Source organism: Molossus molossus, unplaced genomic scaffold (genome assembly GCF_014108415.1).
Source record: "Molossus molossus isolate mMolMol1 unplaced genomic scaffold, mMolMol1.p scaffold_m16_p_4, whole genome shotgun sequence".
Lineage (NCBI taxonomy): Eukaryota > Metazoa > Chordata > Mammalia > Chiroptera > Molossidae > Molossus > Molossus molossus.
Window position 1 is genome coordinate 19,671,971 of NW_023425377.1, and position 15,287 is coordinate 19,687,257.

Consider the following 15,287-nt stretch of genomic DNA (forward strand, 5'->3'; position numbering starts at 1 on the left):
GTCTTCCCCATCCTGTCCCCCACCCCCCTGCATTGCTGTCTATGTCCACTGGTTATGCGTACATGCATATAAGTTCTTGGTTCATCGCCTCCATCGCCCGCCCCCCTTACAGATAGATCCCTTCTCATCAAAGGGCCATAAGGTTGACTCGGCGATTCTCGGAGAAAAGACGCAGCGTGGCGCACGAGCCTTGCTCATCCCAGGAATTCACAAATGTTGGCTCTTATTACTCTTGTCATTTTAGTGGTAGAATATTTCATAAAGGGAGACACTTTCCATCGCCCGGTGAAGGTGGCAGGGCAAGCTCCCGAGGACAGTGGAGAAAGGAAGGGGTGAGCTCTCGGGTGAACAGGGGGATCCAAAATCAGGGGAAGGGAGGGTGGCAGATGGAGAAGAGTCAAGAGGAGGTCCAGACACCCCGTTAAGCGCACACGCACGCACACATACATGCGCTCTCCACAGGACCTGCCTGCGGAGATACTGCTCTCCGTACCTACACGCTGAGCATCCCTTCTGATGGCTTCTTTGTCATGCCAGTCCTTCAGCTTGTGCCCATCTCCCAAGAAAAAGATCTTCTTTTGCTGACTGGGTGATCCCTTAAAAAAATAAAAAAAAAGACAAAGACTGTGACAAAGAAAAGGGAAAATAAGTTTAATAACAGAGATCCAGAAATTATACTGCCTAAGGGAGCTTTTGGTATTGATTGAATATCTGTCATTCGTTCATTTTAATTCCCTTGCTACACACCACTGTTATGCCTGCCATGTGCCATCCAGGTATATGACGGTCGGGATGATGAGAGGCACAGTGTCCACCCTCCAGAACGCAAAAAGCAGCGAGAGACAAAAAAACAGATGGATAAACATCCCTTTCCCTCGAGAGAAAAAGCAGTCAGAGCGGTGCCGCCAACAGAAATATAACAATGTGAGCCTCGTTGGTAACTTTAAATTCTCTACTATTCACAGTGGGAAGAAGAAGAAACCGGTGAAGTTGGCCTTGACAGTATATTTTATTTAGCCCAACATACTCTATGTAAAATATTTCACCACGCAATGTAAAAATTCACTGAGATACTTTTTTTTTTCTGCACTAGGTCTTCAAAACCCAGTGTGCACTTTACACGTGTGCTGAGCTCATGCAGACTCCTTTCCTGTGCTCGGCCGCTCCCTGGACGGGCAGGGGCAGCGGCCCTCAGATGAAAGCCCGCAGAAAGTGCTCCAGGCGTTCACTTCCTCCTGGGAGAACTGGAGAAGGTTCCTGGATAGCGGGCGTTTGGGCTGAGCTTCAGACAGCAGAAATGAGAGGCAGGCAGGCCAAACGGCCTGGGCACGGACTTTCAGGACTGCTGGACTGGCAGACCTGGGCTTGGCCTTGCTCATCTCTACAGTCCCACAGAGGGGAGCACTCGGCAGTTGTGTGTGGAATGTATGAACAAGCAACTGGACGGCTGAGAGGAAGCAGGACTATACAGCAGCCCCCAGGGGCCTGGCTCTGCCGGTGTTGACTGTTGTCTGGGGAGGTGTGCCCATCCTAGGGGTCCATTAGGAATCCGCTCCCCTAATTAAACGAGGCTGCGTTCCAGTGTCTGGGGTCATCAAAGGGGCCACATGCTTTCCCACCCCACAGTCAAGTCTAAAGACGCAGTGAGAACCTTCCCAAGGTGACACTGTTTAGGTATCTTCCGTGTTCCCGTGGATGAGAATGGCTTTCCACGTCACCTGTCCCGTTAAAACCCCGCAAGACTGTTCTTGCCGCTGTGGAAGCAGAATCCACTAGGCCTAGTTCCTGTGTAACTAACCACAAAGGCCAGGAATGTGCGGGGTGCTGGAGCATCAGCAGAAAGAAGCTGCCAGGACAGAATCATCCACACGCCTGTTTATTACGTTTCTGGCTGATTCTCGAGTTAGCAGATTTCCCACCACAGCTCGATATCTTACAACAGCTCTCATGATAATAACAATCCTCTAGTCTCTCTCCTGCAGACCTCTGAGTGGCAAGAAGGAAATTCTGGAAGTTGGCGTGCCGGATGTCCTGGTCGGGAGGGAAAGAAACCTGAAAACAAAGGCCACGTGCCCGCAAACAGTTCCTGGGGTTCACGGAGACCACGGAAGTGAGCTGGAAGTTCCTGTGGTGGAATCAGCTGTGCTGAGCTACATTTCTACGGGAGATTCCTCGGTGCCACCTGGGGGAGGGGGTGTGTGTGGGGGGGCTGAGAATAGGAGTTTGATCCCCCCCCCCTTCAATCAGACCAGCAATGAATGCATCTCTGTTTTCTGTACTGGGGTTCCAGCTGGGATTTCATTTTTAAAAAGGTCCTCTGCTTACACCAAATTGACAACCAAATCTCCAAACAAGTGAACACGTAAATAGACTTGGAAACTGAGCTAGGGCCACCTCCCTATGTCACGGACAGGGAAGCTGAGCCTTGGGGTGGGCCAGGGACTTGCCCAGGTAAATAGATCTCGATGTCAGGATTGATCGATCATGAGCTATTTAGCGATCTTTTCTCCAGCCCTCCCTCCCGAGGCCTTTTCCCTCTTCTTCTACCCAAAGACTGGGAACTCCTTCTGTTGGTTACTTTAGGTCACTGGCTGGAAGAAACAGGCTCAGTGGGAGGTACCAATCTTCTCCAGGTGTGGTCCCTGAAACAGCAGCATCCACACCTGGACACTTGTTAAAAATGCGAACTCCTGAGCCCATCCCAGGCCTCCTGAAGCTGACACTCTGGGAACGGGGCCCTGTGATCAATGTTTTTTTTTTTTTTCTTTATTGATTTTAGAGAGAAAAGAAGGGAGAGGGAGAAAGAGATAGAAACACTGATGGGAGAGAACATCGATTGGCCACCTCCTGCAGGCCCCACTGGGGATCGGGCCCACAACCTCAGCATGTGTCCTGACTGGGAATCGAACTGGAAACCTCTTGGTGCCTGGGCCGATGCTCAACCACTGAGCCACACCGACTGGGCTGATTGATGTTTTAATAAGTTTCCAAGACATTCTGACGCACACTCAAGTTTGAGAATGCTGGTCGAGAATGAAGGAGGCCATATTCCTGCCTGCTCTGTGCTGCTCAGATCAAACCTGGGCAATTCTGCCCAAGGTGAGCAGGTACATATCAGCACAGGTTACAGAAACCTTAGGCCTGGCCACTGGCAAACACACGGTGGCCTTTCAAGCTTGATTTTTCATTGCCAGCATGAAAAAATGAGAGGAGATTTTCTGCCGTTTTATCAAGATTTTTGGATTCCCTTGAAAATACAAAAAGACATGGCAGTGCTGCGACTTGAGTTCCCTCAGCCCCTCAGCTGGGCTGAGCATAGCTGCCCTGCTTAGACAGGGCCTGTCCCCAGTTTGCCACAGTCCCCACCATTCCTTACTGCACTTCGCCTGGCTCGCATCTCTCATCCGTGTTACCTGCCTGGCCCCAGTGACTCCGCAATGTGCTATAATGCACAGGATGAGGGAGCTGGATGAGGAAGATGAGAAACTGTTCTGAGGACCAGGAGATGAGAAGCCCTCAGGGACATGGGAGCAGTGATCTTGTTCTATCAGGTCCCGAGGCTTCAGTGACAGCTCACAGCAGAAGTTATGAAATGACTGAGGGGCCAGCTTAAGATAGAGAAGAAATTCCAACTCTTGGATTGGTGCCAGGACGAAACAGGACCACTTGGAAGAGGCCAGGAACAGGCTGTTCATCAGGGTGTGAAGGGGGAAGTTGAGCACTGGGCTAGGGCTGGTGCTTCTCACATTTTAGGTGCTGTAGAATCACGTGGGGACCTTCTTAAATGCAGATTCGGACTCAGGAGGTCTGCGTGGGGCCTGAGAGTCTGCATTCCAACAAGCTCCCCAGTGATGCCGATGCTGTGGTCCATGCAGGACCCTTAGGTGCCCTTGAAAGGACATTTCAAGAGTCTAAGACTCCATGAAGGGCGCTGTTCCCTCCATGGCCTTGTCTTCCCACCTCCTGGGAACGGGGCACGGGACTGAATGTCACAGTTGTGACCTCCAGAAGCAAACTCCTTAAATCCTGTCCTCAGGATGGGTACTGAATTGCTGAACTGACAGGGCAGAGAATGAAGGTTCCAAAATTCTGGAAGTTTCACACCCACGCCTTCCACCATCTCCACTGTCTTTGCCTTCATGACGTACGTCCCTCTGGAGCGATCAGCAGAGATGACCCATGCTGTTTTAAGTGTCCTCACCTTACAGATGGGGAAACCGAGGCCCCAGGAAGCCAAGCTACTCAACCAAGGCCACACAAGCAGGCAAGAAGGTAAGAACCATGCTGACTCCCAGGCTAGTTTTTCGTGGAGAGAGCCCTTCTGCAGTATGACCTTGGACAGGAGTCACGGGCACCTCAATTGTCCTACCTGCAGAAGCGGAGATGGCACTCCCCACCCAAAGTTTCCTTTCAGATGAACTGAGAAAAGTCACAAACCATATACCCTGAGCACTTTCAGATTTACACACAGAATGTGGATAGTAACCCCATTAGCGGTTTAGGAGTCTCCTGTAAATTGATCTTCTCACCAAAGCACCTTGATATAGGACTCCAACTTGACTATATAGGCTTAGAAGATTCCAATAATAGGTCTGAGCTGTTGGGAGGAGGAAAAGCTGGTTTCAATCCTGAAATCACAAAGCATTCAGAGCCCAAAGGCCCTTAGAATCCTATCCACAAACCTTAACACAATCGGCGGTCAATTTCAGGGGGTTCAAGAATCTCTGAGGTCCATCTGTGGAAAGCCCATAGACAGATCATTCAAACCATCACCAATGTTGACTGAGATCCACTCAGTGCCAGGCACTGTGCCAGGCACTGGGGGTACAGCTGTGACAACATAGATGCCATCGAGGCACTAATGGAATTGAGAGCCAGATCAGTTTCTCTCAAAGGGTGGCTCTTGGGAACCTCATTATAGATATAAATTCCCGTATCTGGAGATAGGAGGCCAGAATAACACGTTTTTCAACCTACTCCCCACATGCTTCTGATTCACAGTAAAGGTAGGAAAACACTTGTTGAAATCCAGCTGCCTCATTTTACAGATACAAAATCTCAGACCAAGAGTAGAACAGACTTGCCCTCTATCCCATAGCTTGTCAGCCCCCCAAACCAGGACAGACCTGGCTGGTCTTTCCCTGGGATAGACTGTGAGCTTCCTGTGGGCAGGGGCATGTCTGTTCTGGCCATCACCACGCCTTCCCACGCTAATCCTTGGCTCACCTGAGGCCCTCAGTAAATGTCAGTGGAATGAGTGACTGCTCATCAGTGTGACCGGTGGTCTAGTTTAACGACTCAGAACATTCTGGTTCCAGAGTTGGACAAGCCTAGGTTTCACTTCCTGGGCAGGAGGACCCCAGTTTCCTTGACTGATAAATAGGGAAAACTAATGGAATAACCTGTGGGTTGTTGGGAGGATGAACTGAGCACAATCTACCCTAAGCATCTAGCTTGGTGTCTGGCCCAAAGTCAGGCCCTCTCAATGCAAGAATTCTACTAGGAATCAATTCATTTTAGAGAAAGGCTATGATATGATGTTGGCGATGGTCACGTTAGGGAGACTAGGAAAGGGACGGGGATCTCGTAATAAAACTGGGAGCCCTGCAGAGGCACCTATTTAACACCTGAGCCAATTCAACTGGCTATTGCTGATACAGGATTTAGGGCCAATGCCCATGGGGAAATCCAGTGTTCCTCAGGAAAGGAACATGTCCTTAATTACGAGTGGCATTCTATAATAGAAACAAATGCCACGAGACCTCTAGTGACAAGAAAGACTCGGACAATGCTTCCCCAAAGACAGCAGTTCTTATGCAACAGCAGTCATCTAATATCATGCAGAAAAGCACGTCTGGAATGTCAGTTCAGAGGTAATTTTAAGTTTCTTTCATTCTACACGCTCAAAGAGCTGTCTAGAAAAGTGGTCATTAGTTCCCTTCAGCAACCATCTTTTGCTTGCCTTCTTCCCTCTGTCTCCGATGTCCTTTTGCTACAGGAAGCAACGGGGCTGGGACGGAGCATGGCAAGGGAGGCGAGGGAGTGGGTGGAGGAGGCTGGCAGAACTAATGTGGAAATCACAGTACATAATAAATGGGAAATGTATTCTGACTGGCTCCTCCAAATAACTGCTCCTGGTATCTGCGTGCTTTTTCTTGAGGTTCTCCTGGAAGAACTGATTAGTGTTCAAACAGCCACACACTCACACACGCAAATGGAATTTTAATCTTTTGTTTAATCACTATTTAGCGTGCCTGGCACCCCTTGGAGGGAGGGAAGAAAGGTGGGGAAGCAAGCCAGCCGTATCCTGCTCAAGAAGAAAGACCTGTTCACGTGCCTACTTTAATCCCAACGCTGCAGACTCGGCAACTCATGCTCAGAGGCCACTTGGTCTCTGGCCCGGCTGGCTAGCATCTTCGGGACCATGGGTGCTGAGTGCTCCAAACTGGCACCACTGAAAGGAAAACTGAGGAGGTCGTCTGCTTCGTTCAGGGGCTGAGGACGTATTACGGACCAGATGCTGCTGCAAATTTTAGGATGGCTCCCCCCAGACCCTCCTCTCTAACCCTCCAAAGGCACTGGAATGATTCTATTTTGAGGTCTAAATGATTCTCTATAATTCCAAACATTTGTTTATCTGCTAAGTAGATTATTTTAATAACCTTCTCTCACACACACACATGTGCTCACAACACTCACAACAAAGCATTCTCTTTAAGGGTGCCCTCAAGGTTATACTTCAAAGAGGGCCAAGTAGCACTTAAGCTAGCCAAAGGTGTAAAGTTACTTTAGGCAAAGGAGTTTGGACAGTTGGATAAATGTACTTCCTTCGTGAATTTTGAGGACATAGCTAGATTGTTTGGATTTATTTATTCGTTCATTCCACAAATGAGGATGACTTCATTGATGACTTGAGGACCTACTGAATTGTAGGGAGACAAAGATAAATAAGATAGTCCCTGTCGCCGACAAAGATCACCCACAGAAGACAAGTAGATAAGAAAGGCAAAATACACACACAACACTGTGCCATAAGTGCCTTGAAATTTCTACAAATAAATTCTACAGGTATTTACAAGAGCCGAAGATTAGATTCTCCCTGAAATGATCAGGGAAGAATTCTTGTAACAGCAGAGTCTTTGAAAGTTACATAGAAGGATGGGTAGGATTTTGACTGTTAGCAAAGGGGCGGAGTCCAGCTGGAGAGAAAGCAAGGGCAAGGAAGTGGAGGTTAGAAAGTAGGGGACATGTTTTCTTAATGGCAAGGAGGCTGATTTGGCTGGAATGCATGGGGCAAAAAAGAATCACGAACAAAGAGGACAGGAAATCTGGACCTGAATCCACGGGTCTTCCATTTGAGCTGTTTGGCAGGTGGGAACCACAGGTGTTTTTCAGCAAGAAACAGGCTGGAGGAGAGCTCCAAAAATAAAATGTTATTACCTATCTGCTTGCGATTAATCTGAGAATTCTCTTTTTCTTGGGAGAGATGCAGGGAGAAAGATGATTCTGTTCTCATTCAGAAGAAATGTTCCCTCTTTGTAAGCTGAGGGCCTCTCTCCTTCTGGCATCCCACAAGTCAGACTAAATGGGGTGGGTCTAACCCCAGCCCCTATCCAGTGGGCTGCCGTTCTGCGGAAAACTACCTTTCACTACAACCAGGACCAAGCTATATGAGAAAACCATCAAACCCGAAGGACAATGTATGTGAGTGAACAGAGACACTGTAACCCAGTAACCACGAGAAGGCCTAAGTCTACTGGGCCTGTGTTGGGCAAGTCCTTCTGTTTCACCTGGCAACCGGGCGTGTCAATTTCCCTCGATCTAATACCTCTGTCATCTCAACAGGAGGATGCTGGATCCGAAATTTGGACAGGGCTTCATTCCCTAAGAGGTCAATGTCATTCATGGATAAGAACCATTGTTTAAAAAGGCTGGTCCTATATAGCAAGTCTTCATTTAACATCATTGTAGGTTCTCAGAAACTAGGACTTTCAGTGAAATGCAACCAATGTTACCACAGGCTAATTGGTAGAAACAAGAGTTAAGTTCCATCTCCATTTACCCTCCGTTTCCTCCTCCGCCTTGACTAGGGGTGGTGAACGCACAATACAGTGTATGGATGACGTGTTGTAGAATCATGTACCTGTAGCCTGTATGATTTCGTTGACCAAGTGTCACTGCCAATAAATTCAATAAAAAGGGGGAAAAAAGAAGTACAAATCGGTAGGGATGTGGGAGGAAACTGGAGGAAGTGGACAAAACCCATGCAGACGTGGGGAGAGCGTGCAAATGCCGCAGAGTCAATTTTTCTTTCTCATCAACGTTACAACAAAACAGTATCGAACGAAATGACATTATTTGAGGACCTGCTGTACTTCCAAGGGCAGAACCATACCACCTATCCAATTCACCCTCTGTTTTGTACAGATGGTTTTAGAAAAGGTCATTTGCTGCTTAAGGTGTAAATGCTCATTAAAGTACTTTTTTAAGCAGCAGAGGAAAAAAAAGCCAAGACATTTTGTAATGTCTGTTATCTAAAGGGCAAATGAAACCTATAATAACTTTTCCATTTTAAAAGACAATTGTAACTTGAACCATTTTCTTTAGGAAGTTTCCAAATGTTTTATCACCGGGGGGTAAAAAAACAACAATACTCTGATCAATCATTTGATAATGTTCGTTTGAGTCACCCACTTATCCATCCATCCATCCATCCATCCATCCATCCATCCATCCATCCGTCAGTCCATCCATCCACTTAAATGTTTAATGAGTACAAACACATGCCGAACTCTGTGCAAAGTGTCCGGGATACACTGGAGAGCAAGAGACACAAGGGCCTTGCTCTCATGGAGCTTCCAGTACTATGTGTGGCAGGGGTAATGCAGACTTTAATCCAGAATCACAAATAAATTAAAATATTTATAGTGGCATGTACCTACAAGAAAGGTACATGACGTAAAAAAAAAAAGTCCCTTTCTTTCAGATCTAATCATGGTAATCTTATCTATTCAGGGAGGTCAGTTAAGGCTTCCCTGAGAAAATGGATAGAGTATGATTAGGAGTTAACTCATCAGAGAGAGAACAGAGCATTCCAGTTAGAAGGAAAAGTGTGGCTGTGCAAAGGCCCTGTGGCTGGGCAAATAGGAAATACAGGAGGGACTGAAAGAAGAGCAGAGTGTGTGGGGAGCAGAGGAGGGGAAGCCTGGTGGGGATGAGAGGTGGGCAGGATGAAGATTTTGTCTTTTTCCCAGAAGCATCTGGAAATTCAAGTATTTATATAAGGAGGTGGCAAGAACAAGTTGCATTTGGACAGTTCTCTAATGGCCAAGTGGAGAAGGGATTATGAAGCCAAAAGGAAGCGTAAACCCAGGGAGAAAGCTATCGTAGTGGTTTAGGCAGAAATGATACCAATTTGGGTGAGGAAGACAGAGTGGGGATGGATATACACCGAGTTTTTCTTTTTCAAAACAGTCACAAGGGCCGTGTAGATCTGCAGTCAAGAAATTCAGCCTGAGAACTTACACCCTTGGGGGATAATGTCCTCTTTAAAGTCCCTAAGTTCAAGGTCCCATGGATGCAGGCTTGGTTGACCTGAGGCCTGAGCCCAGTTCTCCCTTCATCTAGCCTGGTGTTTGTTTCATCCATGTTACTTTTTAAAACCTAACTAACTAATTAATTAATTAATTTTGTTACAGATGTTTCTCCTTTTTTCCCCCATTGACACCCTCCTACCCACTCCCATTCCCCACCCCTTCACAGTACTGTCTGTGTCCACTGGTGTGCATATATACATATAAGTTCTTTGGTTTATCTCTTCCCTCCCTCCCCCCCTTTCCTCGGAGGTGTGTCAGTCTGATCCCTACTTCTATGTCTCTTCTGGGTCTATTTTGTTCATCAGCTTACTTTGTTCATTATATTCCACAAGTAAGTGAGATCCACATCACATGTTACTTTTAAGTTTTAATCCTGTTCACAGAGGGCGAGTCAGACCAAATAGAACTGTATTATACACACATGTAACCTTCAGGAATTAAATGACACATGGACAAAGAAAAAAGAAAAAGTCAGAAATGGGGGGCTGGCGATCCTCCTGTCCCCATGTTCAGTGAGCTGTGCCCTGGATGGTGTTCCCGGAGGCCTCGTTCTCTCTGGCCTCTGGAAATGTGGGCATTTCGGTGCTGAGTGAGCCTATTCTTAGAAGCTAAGTATTTTCATTACCTAAGAGGCATTGTGAGGACTTCAACCAAAAAAAGTCATCCATTTATTTATTTATTTATTTAGAGAAGAAGGAGGAGGGGGAGGGAGGGAAGGAGAAAAAGAGAGAGAGAGAGAGAGACAGAGAGACATCGATTGGCCACCTCCTGCACACCTCCTACTGGGGACTGAGCCCACAACCTGGGCATGTGCCCTGACCAGGAATTGAACCAGCAACCCTTTGGCACATGGGACAATGCTCAACCAACTGAATCACCCCGGCCAGGGCGCAAGTCATCCATTTTAACGGTGGAGGGAAAACTGCCTACACTGGACTTTGGAGAGGTGGTCTATTTTTATATTCCATGGGCCAATTCTGATTTTACATTATTTTCCCCTAAAGTGCTGTGTTTATTATAACCCAACCCTTTCATAAGATAAAACTTTATCATATCATATCATATCATATCATATCATATCATATCATATCCACTTCATAGATAACCAAACTGAGGCTTGGGGAGAAAAGTGACATGAAAAATATTTTGCAGACTGCCAACCACCACCGAGTGCAGTCATCACAGCCGATAGCTCCTACCACGCACACCCGCCAGCTCCTCCCCCATCTCAGTGCTAGGATGACGCAGGCACGCAGTCCGTTTCAGGAGAGAAAACTCCCCGAAGTGAACATTCCTCTGCACCTTGTTCACGGGGGTCTTGAGAGTCTCGGTGGATCAGATGTGTGATCAATCACAGGAAACCCTCTGACAAGTGTTCTTTCCAGAGGCTCGGCAAACCGAACACAACAGAGGGCCGTTGTATTCTCTGCAGAGCAGACACGGAGGGTGAAGAGAGAGGCCGGCGGAATTGGCAAGCTAAGTAGAAGGCAAGTTCTAAGTCTTTCAAAAATCAAAAAATGACTACAACACATCCAATTAGTCTTCTGATTGGGGAATTAGAACTGGGCCACCAAGCAATATAGTTGCTCTCTTAATAGCAATAACTGCAATCGTCACCCCCTACATCCTGAAGATGGCAAAACAGAGTGTGTAATAGCACTTGTTTTGGTGTCACGGTTCTGCTGCTTACCAGCTGTGCAACCTGAGACAAGTTACACCATTTTCCCAAGCCTGGGTTCCCCAACAGTAAAACGGGGATGCTAATAGTATCTGTCATAAAGGTTATTGTGAGGATTAAATGAGATACAGCAAGTAGAAGTTCTTAGCAGCGTTTGGTATTTAAGAAGCACTAAAAACCATAGCTACAATTATTAGCTATTATTTGGATGGTACTTTGCAATTTACAAAGCATTTGCACATATTTTAGCCCATTTCCTCTCTATAGTCACACTAAGACGAAGGCAGGCATCGCCGACCTAGCCTACTATTCCTCCTGTAGGATCCCAGACTGAGAATTCTCAACACTGTGCTCCTGGCGGCCCTTACCGGTCGGTCAGTGTTGGCCAGAGGACAGGACCCATTTGCTACGCCTGCCTGAGCTGGAAGAGTGAACTCCCAAGGACACCTGGCAGGTGGTGATCCACTGGTTGATTTCTACAACCTGAGATCTTCGAGCTGGCAGGCTGTTACTGGTTACCCCCAAGGGGGGGTGAGGTGGGGTGGGAAAGCAGAATGTGACGGATGGCATTCCCTATCTGCCCCCCGCCCCCAGGTACCTTAGGCCCACCCTGGCATTCTTAATCTTACATAATGATCTCTCAGACATACAGTGCCGCAGGCAGGATATATGAGGTGTGACCACAACAGCACAAAGGATGGTTTCTCAGAACACCACTCTGCTATGAAATTAGACACTCCTGCAGGAATGACTCCAAACTCTCAGGCAAGCCTTCCTTGACCTCCCTGACTAGATAATGTCTCCGAGTGGGCCCTTACAGCATCCTTACTGCTCCTTTGCGATTTCACATTCATCTGGGTGATGATTTCATTATTGTCTGTTTCTCCCCAAACTGTGAGCTCCACCAGGGTAGGAGATGGCAATTTTTGTTGAATGAATGAATGAGCACAGACATCTTTTGCTTTATCTTTTCTTGATGAAAGGAAGTCATCCATGATTAGACATAGCTAATATAGTCACAAGGATTTAATACCATAAAGGGGTTCTGAGGATTAACTTTATTCTCTGACTAAATGGCTTCAGGTCAACTTAATGAGCTACAAAACTCTAAAGAGAGCTGGTTCGCTTGATCCTGAAACGATTTCTAAAAGATGCAACACATTTTGAATTCTTCCACCTTCTTCCTTCCTTCCTTTTCAGACGGTTTCCTTTCTGCATTCCTATCCTTAAGGCTTGCGCAGAAATTGCTGTATGTCCCCCAGGAGCTATTCTCTTTTTCTTCCACGGTAAGAGACATTTTAGCTGGGACTATGACTGCTCAGAAGAAAGATGCCATTTCCCAGACAGTCTTGCGGCTAGATATGGTCAGACTAGGCTCTAGCCAATGAACTGTGAGTACAAGTGTGAAGGCAGTCCATGGGACCTACCTGAAGAAATCACAGGTGTGCACCTTTGTCCCTCTTCTTTATCCGTCTGTCTTGCTGCCTACAATGCAAATGCTACCATGTTGGATTATGAGGTGGGGGTCCATGCTGTTGGGATGGTGAAGCTATTAAGTGGGAAGGAGCCGAAGTTCCTGAGGACTTTATGGAGCAGGACTGTCATATTGGCCCTGGACTGCTGACCTCCAGACTTTTGTGGGAGAGAAAAATAAACTTCCGCTGTGTTTAAGCCATTCAAATCTAATCTGAGCTTCTCTCTTGAAGTCTGAAAGCCCGAGAAGCAACTGGCGTGGTGGAGAGGACCCTGAAGGCGGATCCAGAAGGCCCACGTTTCGGACTCCTGGCTCTGCACTTAGGGAGGACGAGGCAAGTCCCTTGTTGTTCTGGATCTCCACTCTCCAGCAGTGCAGAGCAGGTCAAAATAGTATCTGTGCATGACACGTCTATTTATACCAAAAAAGTGCTAAGAACTCTACCAAAAAACTAGTATAATCAGTGAGTTTAGCAATGGCACAGAATACAATGTGGACATGAAAATCAATTGTATTTCTAATGAAACACTGAAAATTGAAATAAAACATACCATTTACAATGGCATCAAAAACGTTAAGTGTTCAATGGATAAATTTAACAAAAATGTACAGAACACTGCTGAGACAAATCAAAGATTTAAATAAACAGAGAGATATATCATGTTTATAAATCAGAAGATTTGATATTGTTAAGATATTCCTCACCCTCCAGGAAGCGAATCCTCCCAGTTTTCAACCCTTACACATTCTCATGCTCTCTTGGAGGTTCACAAAGTATATTAACATATTTATGGTGTGTGAAGTCTCACAGAAAAGGAAGCTGCCTAACTTTGTTTGATCCAGCATTTCACAAATTTATTTGAAGAGAAGTTCCCACCCACCCAACCCCACTTGCTAGAGAATGATTAATGTCCTAGGGAAATCATGGACCATGTTTTGAAAGGTTATACTAATCATGACAGGGTTGATAAGGGACCACACAACACGGTTCCTCTCCTCTGCAATGTGCAAGTGCTTTTTTGTTTTGCTTTAAAGCACATGACACAAAGATTACAAGCTGACATACTGACATGGAAGGAGAGAAATAAAGTTTATGATACTATAAGATGGTTCTAAAGAAAGGCTTTGGTCAACTGCTGGAGCAAATGTCATCTGCCTGTCTACACAAGCATCCATTCAGCCATCTATCCATTCATCTGGTATTTATTGTGCAGCTACTGTTTGCTGACCTTGGGGTAGGTGCTTCAGAGAATATCATAAACGACACAGAGTCTGTCTACCATACAGACCAGATGGGAGATCACTGCATTCGAAAAATTGCTATTGGGACCTGGGAGAAGAGCCATGAATTATTCCCTAGAATAGTTGTTCTGGGAGCAGTTCTGCAGAGGGCACTGGGGCTGGGCATAAACGGATGAGGATAATGTGGGTTGGTGAAGGCACCACACGAGCAAAGGTGATAGGCTGCCTGGAAATATTCCTCTTTTGTCTTCTCCTCACACAGACGTCTACAGACTGTTTTATGAGCCTTGCTTCTTATTGGTTGACAGGTGATCACCATATTTTTTGAATGGTTTCTCATATGTAAATTTCTCCCCAAAACCCTTGCTTAGCTAGAGAAACAGTGCTTTGATGTTGGAAGGGACTCTTTTTTTTAGCCTAAAGAATTTAGGAAGATTTCTCTGGATGGCTGTAGCAGGTTGACTACAAGCGGCTCCAGTCCTCCACCCTCGTGTGTGCAAGTCCTTTGCCATGGACTCATGGGCTCCTCCCATCAACAGGTCCGTTTCCCCACATTCTGAACCTGGGCAGGCTGGGACGCGCTGTGGCCAAAAGAACGAGGCAGAAGTGACAGTGTGTCCATTTTGGGCCTAGGACTCGAGAGACTCAGACTCTTTCACCCTGTGTTTTGTTCGTCTGCCTCCTCTAAGGGGACAAGCTAGAGGGGCATGAGGGGAAGTGGAAGATGAGATGCGCGGGAACTGAGGGTATCCTGGACCAGCTGACAGGTCTGAGAGAGCCCAGCCCAGGCCAGCAGAGTCACCCCCACCCTGGCTGACCAGAGACGCAGGAGAGAGCCCAGCCAGACCAGAGGAGCCAGCCACCTGATCTGCAGCCCATATGATCACTGTTTGAAGTCGCTGAGTGTTGGGGTAGTCTGTCATGCAGCAATGCTTGTGGTGATGAGAAGTAACAAAATGACCTTGGAGAGGATTCAGAGAACTCAGTTCAGTTCTGTCTGCACGCTAAGGTATCGAAACAGGAACAGACTTGGAATCCTGTCCTCCTGCTTCATTGTTTAAATACCCAGCTCACACCTGTCTTTCAATGCTTTGTTCAAATACCACAGCCTCCAGGACCCTAATTCTAGTCCCCTCCACTTAAATAATAAGCTCTCCTCCCGCCGACCTCTCACTCCCCTTCTCCGGTTGGAAGTCAGCACTTCAGGTCTCAAATTATAGCTGTTTGTATCTGTCATTCCTGCCTACTGGATTCTAAACCAGTGCCTGCCAACTCTCTGTGACGAAGACCCACTATG

General features: G+C 46.8%; 1 protein-coding gene across 1 annotated transcript in view; it reads right to left on the minus strand.

Moving 5' to 3' along the window:
• The window catches only part of GALNT10 (polypeptide N-acetylgalactosaminyltransferase 10), a 194,576-nt gene that overhangs the window by 108,946 nt on the left and 70,343 nt on the right, over positions 1 to 15,287 (minus strand). Inside the window, exon 2 of the mRNA XM_036240790.1 lies at positions 494 to 596. Coding sequence (XP_036096683.1) covers positions 494 to 596 — 103 coding nt within the window. The remainder of the gene's footprint in view (positions 1 to 493; positions 597 to 15,287) is intronic.